Below are 27808 nucleotides of genomic sequence, written 5' to 3'. Positions count from 1 at the left end.
TTTTTACAAGAGAAAGTGGTGGCAAAGAATTTAGGTAAAACTGAATAGAAGCGTCTCAAAGACCTGCTCTGGTTCTGTTATTGGCAGCCCAGTATTGACTTATCAACTGAAGCTGCGTTTTAGAATAAATCTGGATGGTCAGTTAATTAGTTGTATTCCAATTAGTAGCACAGCCAAAGGGGAAAAATACAGTCAGGTGGAACATTTGTATTAGAAATATTTTCAAAGTGAAAAATGTGGAAAATAGTGCCTGCTTTCTTCCTTAATCACCATACTGAACATAATTTTCATTAGATTAAGAGATTTACTATTTTCTTACGTATGTGCACACGCACACAAATATGAGATATAATGAGGAAAACACACTTCAGTCTTATCTTTGGGTGTTTCTTGAGGCGAGGCCATCACTTTTCTAAGACTTGTTTATGCAGCTCAGCATGGCGCTACCCACTCAGACAAACTGTTTGAGTTGTGATTCCTTAACTAAAGTGCTCTTGTACTTGAACGAATTGTATAACTGTTCTGAACCTCAGTTACCTTGTCTGAAAAATGGGGATCGTGATACTTTCTCAGGGTTTTTGTTTGTGAGGATTAAATGAAATAGTTTATGGAAAAAGGCTTAGCACAGCGACTAGCACATGGGAAATGTTTAAGTAATATTACCTATTTCTGTGTTGTTGATATTGGTATATACAATATATGTCTATAACTGGTGCTAAGTAATAATTAACCCATCCTAAATTGCTCAGAACATAATTGAACCAAAGCTTAACATTGTAACATACAGTGAATAGTTAGGACATGACAAATACAGAAAATCTTTGATGTTTGAAGAAAATGGAATATATGTCATTTGTTCTGCATAGTCTCTAGTTTCTAAGTGCAGCTATGGGGGAAGTGAAGGAAGAAAAGAACTAACACAGAATGTCCATCAATCTGATGGACATGAATATAGCCACCAAACTAGCCTAGGGATTTATTCAATGACACCGCTTTACTGTTAACCTTCACTCATATCATTTATTATTTGGGGAACTGCTGCAAAGAGACCGGAAAGTGAATAGAATAATGATATTTTTATGGTTCCTAATGTACATTGTTATTGAAAAGCTGTCAATTTTACTGGCAAGCTTTTGGCTCAAAAATAAGATCTTCATTTATGATTTGCAGACCGTGATAACTAAAATTATGAGAAGTAACTGGGAAATAAAAAATAACTAATATGATAATTATCTTTCTCATTAAAAACAAGAGGCGTTCTATTATTGTTGGGATGTGCAATGTACTCTTAACAGCTGCTATGACTAGGAAAGAAAATACATTACTGATCACCCAAATGATGAAAAACAGACACTGCTAAAATGTGTGCCATTTGAACAGAACAGAACACAGCAGGCTGTGCTGCCTGCATATGTAAACCACGGTGAAACCACTTACAGACACTTCGGGAATCAATTTCAACTTTTCCCCTGAGATTTCCTTTAGGGAGCCTTTGTTTACTGGCACTTGCTGGGCTGGTAGGTTCTTTGCTTTGGTAATAGGATCTGGAGTTTTCTGGGTGGAGTCACTTCTTCTTCCAGGGGGAGAAAGGCATGGTGTAGGCACCAAACTCGTTTGAAAGTCTTTACTATCTATCTGCTTTGCCAAGGAATTCTGGCTTTCTGATGCTCCTGCTTCTGAGTGGGCACTTTTTAGATATCCTTTGCTTGTCCACCTTGAAGCCTCTCCCAGCTTGCTCTCTAATGTTAACTGAGTTAACCCTGAAGGACTACTTGTTGAAACTGGAGAACCCTGGACACTGTGGTTACCCTACATGGAGAACAAAGTGAAAATCATTTTGAGTTGAAATTTGTGGTGAATAAATTGACAAATTCTTAGTAAGTGTATATATTCTATGAATTAAAGAAAAAGCATATGTATATTACTTATTTTGCAATGAAATATAACTAAAAGCAGCAAGGTAAATAAATATAAATCATTTGCTACAATGCCCTGCTAAGTCTGCCTCTGGTCTGGGAAAGGCACAATTTTTTACCAGAGTAACGAGAACAATCAAGAAAATAGTCACTATATTAATTCCAAAGAGTGTCTAAAGAAGAGGATCTATAGGAAATTACTTAATACATCTAAGAATTATTACCTCATTTCCTGATAAACTAACTCCTTGGGAAGAGAAAGAACAGGAACTTATGGCACTTAACTTATGTGAGCAGGTTATGCTACTCTAAAAACAAGGAAACCTGCACCCCCATGTTTACTGCAGCGCTATTTACAATACCCAAGATATGGAAACAACATAAGTGACCCAAAACAGATGACAGGACCAAGATGTGGTATATATACACAATGGAATACTACTTAGTGATCAAAAAAGATAAACTCATGTCATTACAGCAAGATGAATGGGGCTGAAATGGAGTATGCGAAGTGAAATAAGCCAGAAGGTAAAAGATAAATACCTGATAGTGTCGCTAAAATGTAGAATATAGAGAAACCAAAGAGAGGGTCAAGGACAAACTTTAAAACTAACCCTTGAAAGCTGATGACAGTTCTATAGCTTTTAGAGGGGGAGGTGGAGGGAGAGGAAAAAAGTGGGAAGAGAGCACAGTGGACAAGGGTGGAGGAAGTTGAGTGCTTTAGTGGTGGAGGAGCAAGGTGACTACACCTGAAAGGGGAAATCCGATATTGTCAAAACATTATCAAGGATGTAAAACAATGGCTCTTCATTATATATACATAATATATATTATTACATTATTATTATATATTATATTATTATAACATATTATTATATTATTATAATATATTATTCCATTCTATTATTATATATTATATATATTATTCTATTATATAAAATATATATTTCATTATATATATATAATTTTAGTGTGTCAAAATGAAATCCCTATTCCATGCCCCCCAAAACCTGCTCCTCTTCTTCATGTATCTCTCAATAAAAGATAACTTTCTTCAGTCTTAAAAAAAAATTGGGCCTATAAAGTATTTTTGCCTGATATTATTATAGGACAGTTTTATTCTTCATGAGCAATAGATAGCAGGATATGCTTGGTAAACTATTTTTCTTATATGAGAATTTCAATTATAGAAAGTATTTTTTGATAAGATATGACTCTCATTAACTATAATTTCTTGAAAAGCTGAAAGTCAAAGCTAGAACTTTACAAGTACATTTTTCTGTGATTGTCTGTAAGCAAGCAAAAGTTTAAAATTTTAAAACCCAAAGAAGAAGGAATTACATAAAATCAATGGCCATGGGGGTAAATAATGAAAATGAGAAATCTATTTCAGTTGTTAGATTTTTCTGCTATCAAGTAATAAATTTAAAGTGTTGCTTGCACACTTTTTCAATTTGTCTCCTCTACTTAACATGTAATAAATAAATGGATGTTAAAATGATAAACTTACAATAGAAAAAAATCAATAAAAACAAAGTAAATTTTAAAGTCATTTGATATCTGATGATGTATATTTTATAATCAGTTTCAGGAAGCTATTCCCCCATCCTTTTATATATAGCTACACAGAACCAAACATGCAAAGTTGGGTATTTTTAAACTTTGAACTGTTCGATTTCTTCCTGCATTTCTCGCCATCGTACACACTCAATGTACCGATCACTACATAAGGTAGAACTCCCTTTCAAAGAAGTGAAGTGTGTGTAAATGTGAGAAAGCCTGTTCTAGGTTGGACACAGCACACGGAGGAATTAATTAAAATTTTTAATCGGAAGGGGTCAAACTGCCTGTGTGTCTATCATTGTTCTGCCACTTCCTATCTTCATCATGCCTGGGCGTAGCTATAGCTCCAGGGCTACAGATTCTAGGAGCACATAATGGTAGATCAGAACATAGTCCCTGCTGTTCAGGGATTTGTCCCTGAGGCAATGAGGAGTCACTGAGTGGCCAGAAGCAGAGGAATGCCAGCATGGCACAGAAGAGAAGACAAAGGTGTGAGTTTGTGTGGATATTGTGTGTGGGGTATCTGGTGTGATTGTGGTGACTGGAGAAAGGGAGGCCTTAGGAGACCATTATAGTGTTATTAGAGATCCTCAGATGGCTGAGTTAAGGCAATGGTGGTGATGATGGAGAGGCTAGGCTGATCTGAGAAGTCTCCAGAAGGCAGAGTACACTGTACTCAGGGACTTTGAAAACCTCTTATATAGAGTCTGAGAGTCCTAATCTTGTGGTGTTATGATTTTCCCTTTTGTGCAAAGTCGGTGGGATTAGCAGATAGCTGTGCTCGGGAACCTGGTCTTAGAATCTCTCCTAAGAAACAGCTTGCCTATGAACATTTTCTATGAACATTCTTCATGTATTCATTTGGGGCTGTATTTTTGTCTATGTTGGCTTGACCTTCTAATAAATATCTTTCTTTAAAAATGATGGTGATACTGATCATCCAAAATGTCTAATCCTTTTTTGAATCTGATTAAAACACATTTCCCTTCTTTTTATGTTATCCAAAAAAAAAAAAAAAAAGATGGTGAAACTTATATTCAGAGACCAGAGAGAGTGAAGGTGATTTGGTATCAATCCATGGGCCTATTTTATGTCCCAAGTGAAAAAGTAAGAAGGGTAAGAATAGTTTTGCCCTTTCAACTGTACTACGTGGTCTCAGTTGCAGGCTTCGGGCAACAAGTATGTTGCTATATGTGTGCCCTTTTCTGAGTGAGCTCACCTTCACTATAAGTCTGGGAATCCTGAGGATGTTCATACCATTGAAGAACAATGGAGCAGAAAACTGGAAAAAGTGCCAGAGACCTGAAAAATGTTTCATGTTCTAAATTACTAGGGGATGGAGTGATGACTCCTGAAATTTTTGTTTCACAGAGATAAAAAAGCTTAGTTTCATCTACAGAAGGTAAGTAGAGATCATCCTCCATTTTTAGTTCTAAAAAGGCATTGATACAGCTAGGATAGAGTTTTAAAAATTCATTCTGGCTATCTCTTCTCCAACTTAAAAAAAAAAAAATCCAGCTTGACTTCCCATAATTGTCATATACAATTGGCAGTAGAATTTCTGTGACGAAAAGATACTCTACTTACTCATTTCCATCATATTTTCATAATTAAAAATAAAGATGTGTACTGTGGATTTAAAACAGACTGGCTCTAAAAATAGGCTGGTTTAGTAGAAAAGTTATGATTGTGATTCTTTGGGCCAGAATCTCTGGATCACTCTAGGATTCCATTTTGTATATGACCTAGGCAGAAACTAAGAGATTTTGTAATAAATATTAGTTCAACAAATATTTACTAAGCTCCTGCTATGTGTAAAGCATTTTTGAGGCACAGTTAAGAAGAATGCAGACAGCGTTCTTAAAAGACATAAAGTTTTAAAGGCATAAAGAACATGGACAGAAACCTACAAAAGTAATAATTTGATAAGACAGAAAGCAGCAATTGTCATTTAAGAAGTTTCATAATACTATTCTTTTGTCCAAAGATATACCCTGTTTTGGAGATGGACCAAGAAAGTGGACAGATTTAATTGTGTTCCCTGGTCAGTAATCACTTGGTTATAGTGCATTTCATGATAATATGTTTCTATGCTATTTTAAATATATGGAAAGGACAAATAGCTAGAAAATCTGCATCAGGTATAAAAGGCTTGTCTACTCTGCCTATCCCAAAATCACTAATTCCAATTTATCCCAGATCCTACAAGGGAAACAAGGAAAAATGATGAGACAGGCAAGATGACATGAGAGTAATATTTTGATTTAAGTTGGGTCAGCTTCTTTTTCAGAGAGGAAATAAATGGAGAATAAAAAATGGTACAGTATTTACTAGGAATGGTATACTGGCAAAACCCTATTCTTTTTGTTAGTAACACTTTTACCTTACTAAAATAGATGATACAAATATGGATGACATTTACTGGTTTCACAGGTGTAACTCAACTGGGCTCAAATGCTTTTAGGTTAATTTTTTATATATAACATATGCATTTGTTATATGCATAAGAAGTTAGCTTACTATGATATAATTGAACCACAACCACTTCTCCCTCTTTGGTTTAGTATTTCGCTACTGAAAACCTGTACAGCAATTGAATTAATTTGTCGGAATAGTACAGAAACTGTCATGCTAATTTCACATTCCAATCATCTGTTCATCTGTTTCTCAGAAGAACAAATACAAAATGCTTTTGATTTAAAAGTAATATATATATTTTAAAAAGTCCCAAATCTCTTGAACCATTTGTCTTCTGGGCTCAGAAACATTTGTTTGTTAAATATTCAATCACGCCCCAGTGCCAGGAACATCAATAGAGTTTGCCTGATTAACTGTAGCACAGCATATGTACACTGAAGATGAGAATGATTTCCCCAAGGAGCCAGCACTTCCTCTGTTGAACTACATTTCTTAAAAGGACATGCAGATGGGCATTTGGACAATAATTTCTTGATGCACAAAATGGAATGCTCTTGCTGAGCTGTAATTTTAAAAAGAAAATTTTAATGACTCTTGAGGGCCACCTACTTGGAGCAGATGGGACCCGGGCTCTTTGTACCCCAACTTTAATGTTGAGTGAGTTAGGATATAACTCTGTTTTAGTCTTTGAAAGAGTGCATGATCATATTCATTTATATTTCAATTGATTTTTAAATTCAATTCACTGTGAAAAAGATCTTATACAACATTATTAAAAGTTCTGTAACAAAACACATCTGCAATATTCTAAACACATTTTTGATGGCAGTTTGAATTTGTAATTGAGATCGAGTCAGCAGGAATTTTTATCCAGTGTTTTAGTAACTAAATGTAGAAACTGACAGCATTTTTTTAGGTGAACAACAGCACCATTGGAAAATAGAAATGATATTGGTAAATTTGTTGACAACTAAAAAAGTTATTTGCATAAATAGTTAAAGATGTTGGTCATAATAGAATGAAAAGATGATTCCTTCTTTGATAACAAGATGGACCATTCAAATATAATGTAAATTTCTTCACTAAGAACTATCCTCAAGAATACTTCTACTTCTTCCTCATGAAATTTATAGGAAACTATTAAAATACAATGCTCTCTGGGTGGCCAAGATTGATAATGGTGGCTTATAATGCATTTTAAAAGTTTATAAAATAATAAAATGAGAGGGAGATATGACTGTTTCTAATAAGTAACTAACTGGCAGCATGCTAATAAAAGGAGCATATTAAGGAGTAGGGAACATTATTTTTGTAAATATCTTTACCTGTAGTCAATGATGCTTCACAGACAAATCATAGCAGCAGTTACTGGGACTGTGTGGGGTGGGCAAATATCATCATGTGAATATTTGGGGAAAAATGATGACATTCCTCTAATTATCCAAGCCTAAAAGATATTTTTCTATAACTTAGCTTTCGAGCTTTTAAAACTGACAACACTTTAAATATTTCTTATGAAAACTGTTATCCACAACCAAATATTTATCTGCAAGATGCTTATCTATTAGCAAAAGTGATAGAATGTTCTTCTCAGCAGACAAGCGTTTTACATTTTCGTTACTTGCCTATAGCTACAAAAAGCCAAATCACAGGAAGCAAGGGGCCTGTGACTTTTTCAGAGAGCAGAAATTCAAATAATAATAATAAAGACACACAGATGTCAACCAACTAAAAGAATTACTTACTCGGAATAAATATTAAATTTCCCTGGTAGGTTTAGTGTAATTACAATATACAGGAATAAAAATGGAAGATAATATTTTCAATGTAGAGTCCTTCCATTTTTTTCTAATGCATAAATTGACATTTAAACATTTTAAATACAGACATATAAACAGCTTCATATTGAGGAAATATCCTTTCTATTTTCTATATGTAAGTGTGCTAGAGAAAGTAATTCAAAATCATTAGTCATATGTAACGGTGAGAGGTTTGGTGTATAACCCATGAATATATGCTACCAGGAAAAAAATGAAGTGAAATAGCTTAATTACTGAGTTAAAAAAAAAATCTCAAAAGCAACAATGGTGGGAAAGCTTAGAGGGAGGATGAAAACGGATAGTCCTTTTAATCTGTTCTTTGTAAACGTGTCCTTTGCAGTCCTCCAGAGTTAGATGGAGAGAAGATCAGGACGCTTCCTAGCTATTTTGAACACACCGGGTAGTCAGTTCACATAATTTATGTCCAAGTATGGATAATTTTTTGGCTCAAATGTTCCAATTTGGGCTGTTATGCAAGACAAATTACCTGGACTTGCAAATATCTGCTTCTGTATGTTATACAGTGCCAGAGTTTAGGGGGAAAAAATGACAGTGTTTCTAGATGAAAAATTAAACTAAGGAGTAAGAAAATTAATGTAAAGGTAACTATTTTAAGTTGCAAACCAGGTATATATTCTGGAAAACATGTTGAGAATAATAGCATAAAGTGCAAAATAAAGTTGATATTAACATGCGTATTTTTTTCTGATGCTGCAATAGTGTGAAAGGCACTGTTTTAATTGCTTTCCTAAGATAATTCATTTTACATGGTAGCATTGATTTTTACAGCTCACCACAAAATATATTGCCATAGAATGCTTTTCAAATAAGAATTATAAATTAATTATCAGGCAATATTAGTATATATGACTGCCTGGGTAATAAAATAAAATATATAGTAAAATAAAGATTAAGACAAGAACATGTATAAAACAATTCATACTTTTGAGGCTTTCACACAAATGAAGATCTCAGATGTGAATTAATTATTAGCAACTTAAATTACAATGTATCGCTGAAAGCTTATTTTAATTAGCCTTTACTATTATACATGCACTATTCTTTTATCATAACAATGTGATTTGATTTTGCCTAGTTTATACGCTATTGCATATGCTTTATTTCCATTTAAAAATACTCAGTGGTGTAATATCAGATAAAGACTTTTAACTACAAGTTATAAACTTCAAGCATAATAAAAAATGTAATTACTACTCATTTGTCCATCATTACTTATAACATGATATTATGTTTTCCTTAAACTATGTTATTCTAAGGCTATAGCATTCTAAAATAATGTGACTAATATATAAGGACATCTAAATCAACTAAACTTATTTTTCTTCAAAGACTATATGCAAAGAAATATTTTACACATGCAATCTTATTTCCTACGGACTAAAACAATAAGCAGGAGAAATAATTTTACTGAAAAAGAATTAATGAAAAAACCCCACAAAAAAGCAAAAGCAAAACTCAATTTGATAAGGAAGAGATAACTAAAAAAATCTATAATTTGACTAAAAATTCTATAACTTGTTTAAGGATAGTCTGGCATTTTTATTGGTTATAGTTTTATATTTTCGTATGTATCTCATTATTGTTTCTAACAGTAAATTCCCAAACTTGCATCTGCCCTTCTTTCTGGCTGTCTCTCTGATTAAAAGTTGCCCAGGGCAGGTATTAGCAAAGAGATGGTGTCATAAGAGACTCAGCCACATGCTACTGGTCATTCTGCTGGTCGTCTCACAGGGGCGATCAGATAGCTATGCTAGCGAGAACTGGCTAATGGATGATAAATTTATTTTGAATTTCATATAGGTGGTAATAAGTATATGTCTGCATCATAATTGTTGAAGGATGTCAGAAATAGAGTAGCTAGTAGCAAAAAGCACACAGAGTAGCGAGGAGCACATAGAGTGATAACAAATGAAACATTCAGAATCTAGACTTCATTTTCTCATGAAACTCTATTGCTTCCTGTCAAGGCTTATCCTTCACACAGATGAAAGAGGTACGTTTTTCATGTCTGGTTATTCAAAGGACAGTTTCTCCATAATATTTCCCTCACAGTTTTTCAGAGACCTACCACTTCCTTCCTGTTATAAAATTTCCACCAATATAGTACTTCATTTGGCTTAGGTAAGAGAGATAGCACTGTGTGCACGGGAAGGGGATCTTTTTGTCCCATTAACAAAAAGATAGGAATTAGTTTATCATATGAGCCAATTAATACTGTAGAATAATTGACAACTGGGATGGGAACAATACTACGTGTTGAAGACAAATATTAATGTTACTCAGAGTGAACAAAGATGTCCACAGCAAAATTTAAAATGCTGGCATCATAAAGAGGTTAGTAGTAGGTTTATGTTTGGTATGTCTAATAGTACCATCACACTCAGAAACAAGGTTACTATGAAAAAAAGATCTCTCCAGATACTTTAGGGAAGAAATTTCTTTGAATTTGTAAAAAACCACAATTACTGCCTGAATAAAATCACCATATTCTCACTGGCTCTGAAGGTAGATGCTATGGACTTAATCTACATCCCACTATCCAAGGGGGATAAAAATTGATCAGTGATAGTTATTAAAAAAAAGGTTTGTAAGCATACACAAAATGTTTTTCTAATTATTTCTAAAATTTCTACATGGAAATGATTTGTATAATTCTGTTAAACCATAACTAGACTGTAATCTGCCTTTAAAGTAATTATTTTTCCTAGAAAATCTGAATACCCATCTCAAAAATTCATTTCATTGGGCAAAAAAGAGTTACCCTAATGTATTGTTTAAAACAAATGTTTCAGAATATATTCAGTTTGATTTAAATAAGTTTTCCTAAACTTTTTATGAATTTATTAATTTATAAGACACATTTTCATTCTAAAAAACTGTAAACAAAAAACCTACTGTAAGGCGAGTCCCGGCACTAAGCCATGATCATTATCTAAACTTTAATTGGCACAAGGCTTGAAATTCTGGGACCATATGGAAAATAATGAGTCCTAATAGGTCTAAGGTGAAAAGATGGCAGGGGAGTAAGGGAGCCAGAAAACCGTCAATTCAGAATGCTTAGCAACTGCAATACAATTTCCCCAGAGATCTAGAACAATGTGGTCTCAATGCTTTACTCGTCTTGCTCTCTTATAACTAAACTGTATATTAGTTCTCATTCTGTGAGACAAAGATTAAAATGAAAAACAAACCAAACCAAAAACGAGTTTCCATAATTAAAAATGAAATTGGCTGACTGTTAATAAAAGAAGGCAGCAATTTAGAGTTACCATAACAACCTGAAGCAACTGTTGACTGACACTGCAATCTGCTGCATTTTTATAAATAGCAGTTGATTTCCCCTCTTTCATTTCAACTAGTTTTAGTGCTTATTGGAGTTAATAGAACAACTCTGCTTTAAAGCTACTTCACTCATCAAGCAGTGTACCTCTTCGCTGCTGTCACTGCCATAAAGATCTTTCTCCAATTGGGTGTCTCTTCTTGTTATACTGGTATCTTCATTCAGATCCAAAATAAATGGACAGCCTTCTGGGGACATATTCTGTGTCTTTCCACGAGGTGCTGATCGTGGTCTTGATGAAAAAGTGAAAATGTCCTTGGGAACAATCTGGGTGTCTTCTCTCTGAAGGTCATGTTCACTTTCCTGGCTGGCTTCTAGCCACAGGTGTGAAATTTGGTGGGAATCATCATCCAGAAGTAAAGACTGTCTGCTGGATGCCAAATGGGGAATGTGGTCATCATTTGCAGGAAATATCCACTCATCTGACATTTGGAAGAGATGACAAAAATTAGAGCAGTGTTCTGTAAATGTTATTTTAGGCATGTAGTTAGGTTAAAATTTCTTGTTGAACTAGAGATTTATCAAATAATGTAAAAGCCAAGGAAGGCAATTTATCCACCATCTTGTAGGCTGCCAAATATTTAACTCATAAATCAGTGTCTATAGCTACGGGCAAGTCATTTGCACTTCTGCATCTGAGTTGTAACACTGGCCAGGAAATTCAAGTCTGAAATAATTATCACCTGTTTTGCAGCAAGTTCCTTATAGCACAGCCTCATTAATTTGACATTTCAGAAGGGGAAAATCTTCAAAATTTTAAAGGGGTTGATGTATTAATATCTTCTTTTAACTACAGGAAGATGGAGTCCTTAACAAGTTTCTTCAAACAAATTATCTGGGCATTGTTCAAATTACCAGTCATGGAGGAGAGGAAACCATGAAAAGGTTGAGTCTTTTTCTCTCCTTTTTCTCTCCTATCCTGACTGAAACAGGATAATTCACAGACTAAACTGAGTAGACTTTTCAAGTAACAGTAAATCCACAGAAATACTTGTTAATGTGACTGGTGAATTCATTGATCTGGTGAAAAAGATTTTATGCTTAATTTTAGAAGAGAATGATTTGATATAAAAAGATTGTTTTGCACAGCATTAATTGTTTTCTTTAAAAATAGCATATGCTATCACTGAGATACATTTGTCAAAACTTTCAACAATGTTAATCTTCTATTCAACACTGAGAGAGATTTTATAACTCTGATCCAGGCAAATAAGAAAGCACAAATCTTTATAATCAATATCATTAAAAGTAGGCTCACTTTCTTCTTTAAAATGACAGTAAGAAAAAGTTTAGCATTTTCTCAACTTAGTTTATCGATATTTTTCTTGAAATTTACTTTCACTTGCTCAAATATGTTAATGTAAATGTCTTACAAGAATCTGTGTTCTGTAGGACCATGATGTGGATGCAGTCATTTTATGCTGGACTATTGTATCTGATTATATTTATCATCACAAGAAAAGAAAAAGGTACCTAATTTGGAACTCTAAAGGCTACATTACCAAAGCAAAAGCAACACAAAAGCACCTTCAACGACAATAACATTGATGTACAAATGAAATTTTATTTATCATAATTTACCTGTTTCTTAACCTAGGACAATCATAGACTATAATTTGCTGACAAAAAGAATAATAAATGTATACTTTTAAAGAAATCCTTAGGGACAAAGTTTTCATATTTTTAGGATCAGATTATATAGGTATGCCCATAATGTCAATGGTACACTGAGTCTATTTCATCTGACAACCTTCACAGAGGATGTGGAGGTTCCTGAGACAGTATTGTTGAGGGCAGGGGAAATGAATAGATTCATTGGGCTGTCCTCTTTTGGACAGTAACCCCTGTGGTGCTAAGCACATAGCAGGTGCTTAGCAAATATGGTAAGTGCTTTCATAAATATTAGAAAAGATAAAAACTAATGTGTTGCATTATGTATATGGGCATGCAGATTTTGAAGAAAAAGTTACTGGGAATCTTCATTATGCAACTACACAACTTGTATGACCTATTGCCAAACATATTATTAACTGTCAAAAAGTCAAGGTGAAAGAAACTAAACAAACTCTATCTCACATTCACATGCTTTTTTTGAATTTATAGTTCTACCTCAAGTATTTTCATATCAATTGTAATGAATAATTTGGTGTGTTTTCTTAGGAAAATATGTAAATTACTGTGTAATCACAATATTGCAGCAAACAAGATAAATGCAAGAATGATCACCTAAACATCTAATTAGTTTTTCTACACAGTCAGATTTATGCTAGAGACACTAATTGCGCCTAACATTTTAATGAAGGTTTCAACATTGCATAAATAAGACTGACAAACTACAAACAATTTTCATTTATTTTCCTTTTTCCCTTGCTCAAAAACAATTTGCTGTTTTGAAAGTACCACACACCTGCTAGGCAAGATATGATGCTGGGCTTGATGTCCTACACTCCAGCCATCTCCATTATAAAGAATACTGGAGAAACGCAACAGTAGATATTGGGGAGGGGGACATTATCATGTGAAAACTTCGAAGTTTTAAACTTTTTGCAGAGTAGGAAAACCAATGTCATAAAATCTGAAAGTAAGAACACTCTTTCATCCGTTAAAATTTGACATAAAAATCAAAATTGAAAGGAGATTTACAAAAAGTGATAGATTAGCAAATGACTGGATGGTAACTATTCACTTACTGGGTTTGAGATATTTTAACATATTTATATCCGTTATTAGCAATTATGGTATAATAAAGATGCCAACCTGCTTGATCAGGAGACCGGGGTGCTGGAATGCTAGGGTTCAACGTCTCTGCTCTTTGTTGCAACACAGTGGTGAGGGCAGTTGTTGCTTTATCTTCATTCCTGTTATGTCCTGAAGAACTGCCTTTATTAGAATAAATGTTTTCCACTATATTACTTGTTTTGATAATTATAAAAATTAATTTGTGAAGAATGGTATTAATTTGGTAAACTTCCCTGTATGTTAGAGGTGATAATACAGCTTACACACACACACACACACACACACATATAAATGACAATATAATTTTCAGTATTATGTTTAAGATGCATTTTTTTAGAGATTCATCTTAAATTCCTTGATATTTTCATGGGGATAGTTTAGATTTAAGGTTTATACTGTGTGATAAAAGGAATTATAAAACCCATATAATTTTTAAAGAGTCTTATATTTTTTCTTTGGTTCCAAGCACCTACAATGGAGTGTTTTCTTTAAATTCCAATTCTTACTAAACCTGATTCTTTGAAGCCAAGCTTTTTCCTTTAGCATCTAAAGAAAATAGACACAGTTATACTACAGAATGAACTTCTCTATTTACTATTTTATAAAAATAACATGAAACTCAGTAAGCTGACTTTCAACCTATCCAAGAGCCCTACATTTTGGAGAAATTATGCTAACAGATATGTACATGATGTACTCTGGGCTTGATTCAGGATAGACTAACAATGTAGGTATATACAAATCTATGCAGATTTATCCCAAATCCAATATTTAAATAAGTATCTATAATAGACATCTACATTTGTTTAAAGCTTAACTGATTGCAAAGAGTTTAAATTTCAACCTACATTAGAGCAGGTGGCCAGGAGTCCAAAGGGAGAGAAAGCAAATGTAAAAAAAAAAACAGATTGAAAAGGGCCCAATTTAAAAAGCAGAGACATAATGAAACATAGAAACTTATGAGGTAAGTTCAATTTTAGTGAAGTCTGTAGGCAGGAACTTCCGCTATCAAATTTGGCTCTTTAAAAAAAAAAAAAAAACACAATAATTGAACTTTTTCAGTCTTTGCAAGTAAAAATAGGAAGTCCTTTATTTCTGTGCTCTCTATTTAATCTGGCAAATCTCTGTTAGGGCTTTAGAGCAATTCTTTTGCAGAAAATTTGATTTCCATAATCCCTGTAGAACAGACATTTATATTTTAAATGAATTGGCTCATAATCCTTTGAAATTTATAACCTACAGAGAGAGATCCCATTGCTCTGAATAATATACAGATATAAGATAGTATTGAATTAGTGCCATACCGCTGGGTGTCTCTGTCCTTTCTCTGCTGGTGCTTTTTAACCGTAATCTTCTCCTGTTGTTATTCTTATCTGCTGATGGTTCTTGAGGGGGATGTGGATGCAGATTGGCTGGTACATTTTCATATTAAAGAACAAAAAGCCAGAACAGAAAGTACTATATGGTTTGAAATAACTCAGTAAATACAATTATAGCTATAATGAGAATGTTCATGTGCCATCCTGACATAAAGTAAAGCTGTATCAAAGACACAATTTATTCCTTCTTAGGAAGTATGTTTATCCCTATTCTAATATTAGGAGTCTATCAGACTTTCAAAACTTACCAGTACATTTTATTAATGTAAATAACCTTAGAGAGAGTTACAAGCAATTTGATTAATGTTAATCATGCAACAGGCTATCTTAAAACATAAAAAAATAGAATTGACAGTCAATATAAAACAATATTTCTTTCTCTGGAAGAGTAAGTATAGTTAAAAATGTTTCACTGAGAACGTAGAGAGCAGTTTCCAAAAGAATCCTATTGAACTGAAAGCAAACCTGGAGAAGAACCGTAAGTATAATTTAAACCATCATCATCATCATCATCATCATCATCATCAGAGTAGCGTTTAACATTTACTGAATGCTTAATTTCTTGGCACAGTATGATACGTTGTACTGGTTTATTTTACTGAACCTTCATAATGACACTTTGAGATGGCTGTTATGTTTTACTCATACTAGTGCCAGTAATAATTATATTTCCATTTTACAGATGAGAAAATGAGGCTCACAGACAGGATTTGAGAAACTTGTTCAAAGTCTCATAGTAATAGAGCTGTTATTTATTTTCTCATCTCAGTTTAATACTCCATGGGAGATATAGTCTGTAACAGTGATCATTAATTTCTGAATTCAAGAAAATGAACTCAAATACCCTCCCCACACCTTGCCAACTCTCTCACAAAAATCAGACCAGTGAGAGGGGAAAAACTGACAGGGAGTAGTAAATCTTGGATTCTGGCCTCAATTCTTTCCAATGATTACAAGTGGTACATCACTTTACCTCTCTGTTGCTAGTTAACCTTGTACTCTCAATCTACTGATACAAAATGGGACAAAAGTATTTTTTAACCAACAGGGTTGCTTTATAATATAATAATAAAATGTAAATATCTTTATTTTCAGTGAGAGAAAATAAGGAGCACTTTACAAATGGAAGAGATTAATTAAAAGATAAAATTATTAAAAAAAAAACCTAAAATGAGTTTCCAAAATACCATTTTGGAATATAAATATTAAATCTATAAAATAGCCATTAGGTTATTTCTTTACTTGTCATCATAAAGTATATAAAAACACAGGCTTCTATAGCAATTTGAAATAAATAAATACAATGACAGGTTCTAGGAGATAACATACATATGAAAATTCTAAATATATTTTAATATTTAGCAGTCTTTTCATTTTTAAATAGATACATAATTTTGGATTTATCTTAAGAACATTTCTCGCTACTCTCACTAGCTACCGATCCTTATGCAGGATTCTTTCTTACCATGAACAGGTACAGTCTGCTTTATTTGGCGAATATTTTCTTTATCTCCTTGTTCCTCAGACTCAGACAGCAAGGTTGACATCTCTGCACTGTTTTCACACTTTTGTGCAGTGGACTGCTGGCAAGATCGGTTATTTTTAGACCCAACAGATTTTATTGTCTATAAGGAAAAGGAATTAATACATACATTTTAAAATATAGGAATTACATTTATTTCCCACAGACTATACATGGAAGAAACAATATTTGGACAAATGAGTGGGGAAAAAAAAACAGAAGGTAAAAAAGTTGGTGGAGAGGGCAATTATGGTAGAAAATTAGAAAAAGGAAGGAGAAATTGTGAGATAAAATAGAAGACTAGCAAGTCTTCTAGACACATAAATTGAATGTGCTTATTTGCTATATTTCATCTTTAGCAGGTAGGAGTTGTACTGAAAAATCACTGTGTATGTCAGAAATTCAGGAGAAATTAAAAATAAAAATATAACATTTGAGAATCTGTTCATTGTAAGGTATCTGGAGATGATCCAACTCCTTTTTGAAGGAGCCCACAAAATTTGCTCATCTATATTTGCTTTTAAGTTTTGTGAACATATTTAATGAAAAGAGTACTCAAAAATGTTAATTATGTTGATATGACAAAAAGGAAACAATTTTGAGGTCTTTTAAAATATAGATTTTCTGTTCCAAATTTATTCAGTTCTTTTGCCTTCGGCATACAGTGTCTCTTTTTCCTCTCCATGGGGAAAAAATCTGTTTGCTTACCATGCCATTCAAGCTTAGATTGGCTCTTCAAGCCTTGCTCCTACCTCACTGGACATCCTCAAGTTATTCCTTCTGCCAGAGAGTGGAGGTGGTCCAAGAACTTTGGATCCAAAGGCAATGTGACAAACATCTTGACTTCTATTGTTCCGCACACCACTCGTTCCTCTGTTTATGAATTGATCTATTTTGTTAAAGGAAGACATTAACAGTTCGTTAGTGGGCAAAATGCAAACACCATGCTGCCCATATTTCTGAAAGTGAGTCTAAGTGTCATATGATCTAAATCCCTTTGCCCCTAGGCACTGGTAAAAATGCACATACTGGGGTCCAATGTTAGAAATGTAAAATTAGAATCTTGGGAATGGAGGAAGAAATCTACATTTTTAACAAGTTTCCCCAAGTGATTCTTAAAATCATTTGAGAACCACTATGATACAAGTTTTTTCTAAATTAAAAAAAAGAAAGAAAAACTACTAAAATGCATATATTTCTCCTTAAGGACATAACAAATAAAACTATTCAACTCTATTGAACACATACTTGATTAAGCACTGCCTTGGGCATTTTCTAGAGGTTGTCTGTGACACAAATAGATTAGATATATTGCTTCCCCGGAGAAAGTCTGGAGAGAGGTGACAGTAAAAGCAAACAGGCAACTATACCATAAGGCAGATCAGTGAGAATGAAGAATTAGTGACCTCTTGAATGGACCTTGAGTGACTGATTTCAAGAATAAAAGCTGTATGGTGTCCCAGAAAAATGCACCCGAGTAAAGGACTAGGAGAGTGAGGAAATGACCAGTTTGGATGGAAGGCAGACTAGACTCATTGAAAAGAACCCCAGAATGCTAAATACCTAGGCAACGGAGACTGAAGGTTTTGGGGAAAAGACAGCATTTCCATTTCTAGCCTAGTCCTCTACACTGAGCTCTACTCCTTGTAGAGTAGATGGCTCGAGGACACATCACCCGAAAATTGTCCTAATGAGTAACCCCATAATCCATGCAGTTTGAAAAACCAGAATCCAGGGGTCATCCTCGATCCCCCACCCTCTCCATATTTCTCTCTCTCTCCATTTTTCCCACCAGCACTCAGTCCACATTCCCTCTCATGGATGATATCAAAGTCTAAGTGATTTACTGCCTATTTTGGCCCTTGTTTTCTCCAAAATGTAGCCTGAACAGTCTTATACAAACATAAATTTGTTTGAGTCATTCCCTTTCCACACACAAAATTTTCAGTGCCTCCCCCACTTAATTCTTAAAATTAAGAAAAGCCTTAGCATCACGTGCATGAAGATGCTATTCTGGCTTCAGTTCTTATCTTAAGCCTCTCATTTTCTTCCATCTCACCAGACTGGCCTTCTCAGTTCTTCCTGCCTACTGAACACTTGTACACGCTATTCCCCACAGCCAGAAGGCTCTTCCTTTCCCTCTTGGCCTCTATGTTTCAGCTCTTGTTTCCCTTCTTCAGACACATCTTCCCTGACCTTTGTGACTGGGCTAAGTTTCCCCAGTACAAATACTCCCATAACCTTTCCTTCACAGAACTTGTTAGAATTACAATTTTACGTGTGTTTATGGAATGCTCTGATAACGTATACTTCAGTAGATTTACACTCAGTGGACTGCTCGTCAACTTTTGTGCTGGTGCCCAGTCCAGTGCCCAACACAGAGTAGGAACAATTGATCACTGCTGGGCAAAATGAACCATTGAATGTAATGAGTTGGGAGGGAAGAACTTTGATGAGAATTTCACTTTAAGAAAAAAACACCTGAAGGCTTTTTGTGTGAATTGAGGACAAAGACAAAACTGGGGAGCTGACAGAATGTGGGTGATGAGAGTGGAGGGTCATCAATGACAGGACATCAATATTTATATAAACAGTGAGGCTTTCATCACAACAGTGCTATGGCACCACAATCAGAGGCCTATATGGTTACATGTGATTTTCTTAGTGTTAGCAAGCAGACGTGGTTATGTGTACATCTGGATTTTTTTTTCCCATTGATTTATAAATATCAATTTTGGGAAAATACAATACTAGTGGTCTGTCAGGATCAGTAACAGAAAAAAACAACACCCAAATTCCAGGTCAGTTGAAATAATCTATTACGGACTCATCAGTTGTATCTTTTGTGACCTAGGCTGTTGTTTCTCTTTTCAATTGTGGGTACTGAAGGGTTTCAGAGGCTCATCTCCACTATGCTTGACTATAGGGTTGGGATGCTGGGCGTTACACACAACCCTACCCCCATTCCTTCCACCTCCTTGGGAAATGTTCTGTACCTTAGCAATGTCTTCCCAGTTGTGCCCTTAGTTGAGTTTCTTCTCCACTAGGTGAGAGTCTCTATCCCTGTTACTCTCCTGGGCGCTACCTTTTTATCCTTTGTCATGTTAGCTCTATTTGTTCAGATTTCAGGTTCCCTTCTAAGTAAATAATTCTACACTTAGGTGTACATTTGTTGCAATCATGAAAGGAGGTAGTCACAAATTTTGCCTATTCCACCATCTTTGGTGTCCTTGAAGTTGTTTTCTATATTCTTTGTCTACAACACAGATCCCCTTCAATTAATTTAAGTTCTTTTCAGTAGAAAGATGATTTATTTAGTACTATAGTTAGGCCCATCTGATGCACCCAGGATAGCATGGGAGACAATGGATAAATTCTACCAAAATTATGGCTAATACCCCAGATTAAAAGGAAAATTTTAATCAGCTATAATTTAACTATAATTTCAACAAAATGAACATATTATTTAGTTCATAGTTACTAATAAAAATAAAATTCTTAAATAATTTGAATTGTTTGGAGGAAGCTCTTGCTTAGCAGTGGATGTCTACTGCTACTAAAGATACACCTAAACTTGATATGATATGATCCCCCAAGTCATAAAAAATTAGATATTATTTTGTATTTTATAGGATGATCTTCTATCAAATTTCCTTAATAATCTACCACTGTGTATTTAAACTTAACTCTACTGTCAAAATTTTCTAAATTTTAGTACACTTTTTTTTCACAAAGCAAAGCATACCAGTACTCCATTATTGGTATCTCTTTAATTAACAGACCTTTTAAAACTTGTTAGTACAATTAACACACATTCTTACAGTCTCTTTCACTTCAACAATTCTCTGTTTATAATTATGGTGTTATAATCACCTCTATAAACCTGTATCATGCTATGTATCTACTATAATAGGGTTCCAATTAAAACCTACAGGGAAAATTAATTTAGACCCTTGATTTCTAAAATAAAAAAGCAGAAGGGACGAAGTTTCTATAATGAGAAAAATCTTAATAAAAGAAAACTACAAGAAGAAAAGCACGCCTTTTGAATTCTAAAAGGAGTTCTTTTAAGAGCTGATATCAATATGCATAATATAAGGTTAAAAATCAAGATTAAAGTCATGCTCTAGGCATTTCATTTTCTTGAGTTTGCGGAAAATGAACTTGGTGTAGGTCAGAGATGTTACCATTAATTATTTTGCTATTTTACCGAAGGGTACATGCCTTTGTAGTTAGATTGTAAAACCTGAGGGTTTACTCTCTAATTGTCTTTTAGAAAAATAAACATTAATTTTTGTCTCACGATACAATGTTCTAATTAGTACAGTCATTTAAATTTGCAGGGTATTCAAAGATCAACCAAAAAAACCTGCTGAATTTTCAACTCTAATCATTGAAGGGTCATGCTCAAGACTTACATCTATTATCTAACAATAAAATAAAAATTAAACCTGCTACCAGAATCCAGACTTTGAACTGGATTAATTTTTATTTTATTATGTGTGTTGTTATAAAGAATGCCAAAGATACTAACAAGTCTGATCTAGCAGAGCAATAAGCTTGGTACTTTTCTAAGACTTACCTTCTTCATAAGACTGGGCTAAAAACAGTACTTAAGTCATGGCATTTTTGTTAGTTAATATGAAGCAACGTGCATAACATGCTAAATTCTGTGCCTACTAGGGAATATATGCTTAGAAAGTATCTTATTGTTCTCTATCTTTCATAGCACTTAACAATTTACATAGTTCATTCAATCATTTATTCTTTTATTCCTCCTTTCATTCAGCAGTACTTGGACACCTAGTTTGGTCAGCCACTGTTAGGACTCTAGCTCTTTCAAGGAGCTCACAGTCTCATGGGGGAGACTGATATTAAAATAAATAATCTGTAAATAGCTTCATGATTATAGATGTGATAAGACCTATGAAGAAAAAGTTCAAATAGTTATAAATTTTTTTTTTGCTAAGATTTATTTATTTATACAAGCACTGGGTACAGTCGGAAGCGAGGAAGGGTGAGAGAATTCACCAGAGTCAGAGCGGGGAGCAGAACAGGCAGACGGGGGTTGGGGGGCACTGCTGGGGGAAGCAGCAGGCTCGCCATGTGGGACCCTCGCTGGTGGCCGGGGATCGAACCAGCGCTGCAGTGGCTGCAGGCAGCTTCGCAGTCCAGTGCTCAACCGCTGTGCCACCGGGGAGGCCCACTTATAAATATGTTTAACAGGGAATTGGCATCTGGTCTTTGGGGACTCTACTAGTCCCTCTTCCCAAAGGTAATTATTGAATTTCTTGTGTTTCCTTAAATGTGTGTATATGCAGATATCTGTAGGTAAGTGTCTTTTTAATTTACATCAAGGGGATCATGCACAAACAGCCTTATAGGAGTCCATTTTTTAATGTGATGGCTCTTTAGGCCTTTCCAGACCATCACAAATGGTCCTCCACAGAGCCGCATACATAGTACCTTAGTATTGGGTATTTAATCAAATCCCTACTATGAGCAAATTGGTTGCCTCCAGGTTTTTGTTGTTACAAGCAATGTCACAATAGGCATCTAAAGGATATGTAAGGTTGGCATGAGTCAGCCCTACAAACACAGCATAATTATCAAGCTGATTATGTGTATTCTTCATATTTAATATTGTGATTCATATATGTAAGTTTTTTCAATATTTGGCAAAAAAAATCACACAAAAATTAATGTCATTCAACAAATGGCTTGTGATATCAACATCCATACTGAATTCCTTTCACACTTAAAAAAAACTTTAATGAAGGAAAATGACCAGTAATGCCTCATTTTCATAAAGATGGAGAAAGAGAATATAAAATTCAAATATAAGAGGTGGTTGTATTTAATCTTGAATTATCATAAGACACTGGAACGAGAAAGTGTGGTGTCTTTTTAACTGACAATTGGAGACAAGGCTTACCAAAAGTCTAAATATAAAAAAGAAATAAGGTGTTTTGTTTTTTCTCCTTCAAGTCAGAATTTAACTCCTTTTTCTTTTAGGTTTTACTTAGAGTATATTTTGTTCCTTGATTTGAATCTTGCTTTCATAATGTGGAACCCAAAGAAGAAATTCTAATAAGGATCTGGTCAATGCCAAATATAGTTAGATGATTACTTCATGGTTTATGCTAGGTACATCAATTTACTCAATTTACTTGTTTGCGATTGTGCTAAGGGATAGGGATGTCAGTCTCTTCTTGTTTAAAAAGAAATAAAAATCAAGTAAGACTGCCGCTGTGGGAAGGAGGGCATTCTGTAAAACAGCCTTCTAATTTTTAAGTAAATTACTAGTTTTGATTTGTGCTTAGTGGACCACTGCCTCTTGTCATTAGTAGCTGAATGTTCAACTTCAATAAACAAATCTGATTCTCTGGTTCAATTAAACTAGGTCCCATTAATGAAAATATCATCAGAACCCACAGTCCTTTGCAGACTAACAGTCATTAGCTAATGTGCACTGGGAATTGACAAAGTGAACAGTGTAAATGTGTAGTTACATATCCTTTTTTGAAACACATTATTTTATTCATTTCATTAAATGTTCTTGATCAAATTATAGGATATTCAACAAAATGCACGCTAAAACAGAAGTTTCAAGATCTCTTTTTTTGCTTGAAAACTAGAAAGCAACCATAGGAAGTAGCTATCTCCTTTTGCAGCAGCTTTGCTGGGATTTCTCAATATGTGCATTTATAATAAAATATCACAATTTACATGAGCTCTGTACAGTCAATTACAAGAACACACAAAGCATTTTCTCATGCAATTCAAATCTCATCATGGGGAGCCTGCTTTTTTTCTTTTTAAGACACAAAAACAATAATTCAAATAAAGAAATAACTCATGGCATTTCCATGATTAAAAAGTCTGTCCTTGGACATTATTCATTAGCTACACCTTTCAAATAAAATGTCCTACACAGAGAACAATAATTATTATATTCATTTATAGTGATTTTTTAAAGCCTACAAATGTCAAAATTAAGTATTTTTAGAAAGAGAGCTACCAAATTCAATGTATGTTGACATAATTTTAGCTGCCATACATCTACAATTCCGATTTACTTGAGAGGAGTAATCATAAACCCTGTGGCTACAAATTAATATAAATATATTTAGGATTCACAGGACAGAAGAAATATGCTATTAGATGGTGATTATTAATTTTCTGTACTTATACCTCAAGTTGACTATTAAATGCATTGAAAGCCCATTTATGTAATTTGCAAAACATACACTAATATCCTATTCTAAAAGTTGGGAGAAATATGAACTGTGACAAAGTTTGTTTAATTATAGTATTGAATTAACAATGCAATTAATATTCATTCCTTAATCTCAGACATTATAAGTATCCTTGAATTTTAAATTAAATGAAGACTTAAAATATCTGGATATAGACTTAAAAAAAGAGCATGTATAATCACAAAGAGTTCTATGACAGACTTTACAGACTAGTCATTTCTTCTGTTACTGCTATCACAGCATATTAGATACAGATATGGTGTTTGGTTATTGAAAAGACTCTTACTCGTTTCATTTTGTGGTAAGAAAAATACCGGATGGTCTCACTCATAGCAGGAATCTAGAAAACTTAAATTAGGGACCAGGAAAAAGAATATAAAAAAGTAAAAATCAAAATCAACAAACAACTATGAACCAGAGACACTCTATGGAGAGTAGGGGGCGGGGAGGGGAGGGATTGGGGTCAAAACAAGGGGGTTGCAATTGTATGGGGAATATAAAAATAAAAAAAAAATTATATACAAAAAAATAAATAAAAATGTAAGCAATTAAAAAAAAAAATGAACTGTGACCCGAGGTGTTGATAGTGGTTGTCTGGGTAGTAAGAAATATTTTTCATCCTCTTAAATATTTTTTATCTATAGTCTATGTTTCTATACATATTCATTATCTATATCCTTCAAATAAAATATCTTAAACAAAACAATAATTATTATATTAATTGATAGTGAATTTCAAAGTTCAGAAATGTCAAAGTTAGCCATTGAAACATTTTTATAAAGAGAACTACAAAGTTTAATGTACGTTCATGTAATTTAGCAAACATGGATTGTATATATTCTCTTCTCCCCTGCTTCTCAAAGATATTGCACATAATAAATATACATATTCTCACAACCTGGGCCTTCACTGCTATCAAAATATGCTAAGTTGGTAATGTGGAAATGATGGGGACATGGGGGTTCCCTATTTTTCTGTAAGTTTGGAAATTTCATCATAGGAGGTTAAAGAAAATACACCAAGAATATTTAGATACACACAGAACAGACAAATGTGGAGGAAAACTGAATCCACTTTTGAAACTCATTAATTTTATCATGGTTATCTCTTTTCTCCTGTTTCTACTCAGTTGCTATAATGCGGATCATTCTCTCTCCATGCGTTATCTGTGAATCACACTTATTTCCCTGCAGTTTCTCACAGGGTCACTGCCACACTTTTATTCTCTGCAGCTTCACTTAGGGTTACTGCTTTTCACTTTCACAGTCACTTCTCATTTATGCCCAGACTCCTTCAAAGTCATCTTAGTTGTGTCCCTTAATTTCTGGCCAAATGATTTAAAAGTTCATCTTGAATTCTGACGTCAAATTCAAATTTTCTAAAAAAAAAAAAAGTCATTGTTCCTCTGCTTTAGGAACATAAGGCACGCTGTCTGGTATTCCTGCAATACAGTCATTGTGCCTACTCCAACCATTCCTCTCAGTAATCCCTCAGTAAACTCTCCATTCATTCTGCTGTCTCTGCTCAGTTTTCGGTACCATCTTACACTTCTCTAAATCTTTCACTTATTATAGATACTTATATAAGTATTTATTGAATACTTTCAAGATATACCTCTTCCTCCATAAATGCTCTGTTATGACCAGAATTTCACCTTCCTCCGAATTACTTCAGTATTTATGAATGTCACCCGAACCACACAACCTTTGTGGGGATAAGTGATCCAGTGGTTTTCAGCCCTAGCTGCACATTAAAATTACTGGAGGGGTGGGAGGGATAGAAAACTCTATTCCAGGACAATTAAGTCAGGATCTTTGGGTATAGAACACAGATATTGGGAAAAAATGTACATGTTAAATTTTTAAATGTCTGAGGTAATTCTAACATATAAAGGTTGGAGCACTAGTGAGCTAACTAACCTTAGGTTTCTTGAGTTGTAAGTACTATTAGCTCATCTGATCAATAGCTATGGGTGTCTATTAGAAAAACTGGCAGCTCTGGATGTTTTGTTTGGCCTACCGAGTGTTTAAAGAAATTTTAGACTTAAGACAATATTTTTAAATTGGGAGATTTATCATAAAGATTGGGATACTTAGCTATTCTTGAAAAACAAATGAAAGATCTGGTGAGACTGTAATATTTGGTTGAAGCTGCTACCCTTTCAAAACTGAGAATGAATCTCTAATTTATTTTTCACCACTTCCTATAGCACCCTCATAAGTGCTGAAAGTAAACTGCCATTTATGATATAATTTGCACAGCTTTTAATAGTAGAGAGAACAATCTCTTTGATGCTTAATACTTTACCACTCTCACCTAACCACATCCTCCACTCCCAATTAGGCTCACTGTGGAAGCAGAAAATATTTTTCCATGTTAAATATTCAGGCATCCGGTCCACATTATTCTTGTTATCTGACTGGCCTCCGCAGTGATTTGAGTTTGCAGCCTCTGGTCTGGCATATGGCATGAATGGTTTTAGATGCCAGGGACACAGATGAATAAGGTATAGCTCAAGAGAGTGTCATGCTTTAGTCAGTAATCTACACTATAAAGTATTGTGAGAAATGGAGGTAAAGAGGAGGGAGGGAGGAAAGAAAGAATGAAAAAAGGAAGGAAGGAGTAAAGGAAGGAAGTCATGGAAAGAAGAGAATAATGTTTGATGGAATTAGAGAAGGCTGCATAGAAGAAGTAGCATTTGAATTGATCTAGAAGGATGAATTAGGAATTTTTCTAAGCAGAAAAAGCAAGAAAGCAATTTTAAGCAATTTTAAGCAAAGCAAAGCAAAGCAAAGCAAAGCAAAGCAAAGCAAAGCAAAGCAAAGCAAAGCAAAGCAAAACAAAACAAGAACCCAGAAATCCCAAGATAGGAACATGTGAAAACCAATGGCGTGGTCAGAAAAATCACACCCAGGGAATGAGAAGAAAGGTGTGGAGATGGAATGTTGGAGTAGGCTGAGATAGGGGAGGTTGGCTTTGGGTGGTTTCCTAAGGTTCTTTTTGTTTTGTCTTCAGATAATTGCAAAGGCATTAATTAAAGATCACATCTGTATTACAGGAAGATAATATGAATGATGGTGGGGACTCGAATAATGGAAGCAGCAACAAACTATAGGAGACACATTTGAGGGATGCTTGGCAATATAGATGGTAGGATTTAGAGGCATAAAGGAAAAGGAGGGGAATAATCAAGAATCTTTTGGTTTATCATGTAAAAATTTCCAAAAATATTTTAGTCACCAAAGAGAAATTTAAAATAATGAGTCATCACTCACACAAGTCAATGTAAAAGTGACTCAATGTTTAATCTCAAGCTATTAAAGAACACTGCAAAGATGTTTTTTCTACCTATTTGGTCTTACAAATAAATATAACTTAAGAGCCTGAGTACATACCTGATTCTGCTGAACTGAGAGGATGACCTCCAAATTTTATTTCAGTTTGGCGGAGTTTAGTCATATTTAGCAGTTGTGTGACTTGTGGAACATCTGTCGTTAGTTGGCAGCTTCGTGGAATAATGTCTGTAGGTTCATCTGTTGGAAAGGGAACAGCATATCCAGCTGGAAATATAGACAAATATTCATTCCCAAAATGTAGGCCATTTCTGCCAAATGGACACATGTTACAAATGAAACCAATTAAAACATTTTAGAGTACAACTTTGGATGAGTTACTCAATTTTACAGTCTTCGTTTTCTCATCTGTAAAACAAGCATGATAATTTGTTTACTTTCTAGGACTGTAGAAAGGATTAAATGAGTTGAAGTATAGAACATATGGAAACAGGTTCAGAAACCTGTGTAAAAAATGAGAGTATTCATTGGAAATATT

At 34.2% G+C, this 27808-nt stretch overlaps 1 protein-coding gene across 6 annotated transcripts in view; it reads right to left on the bottom strand.

Moving 5' to 3' along the window:
• Positions 1–27808, bottom strand: part of CFAP20DC (CFAP20 domain containing) — a gene marked incomplete at both ends in the record, with an annotated part of 188525 nt that overhangs the window by 73279 nt on the left and 87438 nt on the right. For 2 of the 6 annotated variants that reach the window (XM_084248260.1, XM_084248261.1), the window contains 7 exons: positions 1438–1809; positions 11166–11500; positions 13836–13958; positions 15122–15229; positions 16662–16821; positions 17471–17607; positions 27373–27537. In XM_084248260.1, the coding sequence (XP_084104386.1) occupies positions 1438–1809; positions 11166–11500; positions 13836–13958; positions 15122–15229; positions 16662–16821; positions 17471–17607; positions 27373–27537 (1400 nt within the window). Of the gene's footprint in view, positions 1–1437; positions 1810–11165; positions 11501–13835; positions 13959–15121; positions 15230–16634; positions 16822–17470; positions 17608–27372; positions 27538–27808 lie in introns of all 6 variants that reach the window. The other 4 variants (XM_084248259.1, XM_084248262.1, XM_084248264.1 and 1 more) reach the window with 4 other exon arrangements.

The sequence above is a fragment of the Talpa europaea genome (assembly GCF_964194135.1).
Source record: "Talpa europaea genome assembly, chromosome: 11".
NCBI lineage: Eukaryota > Metazoa > Chordata > Mammalia > Eulipotyphla > Talpidae > Talpa > Talpa europaea.
Note: the sequence above shows the minus strand (reverse complement) of the source record. Positions and strands in the feature narration are given on the sequence as shown.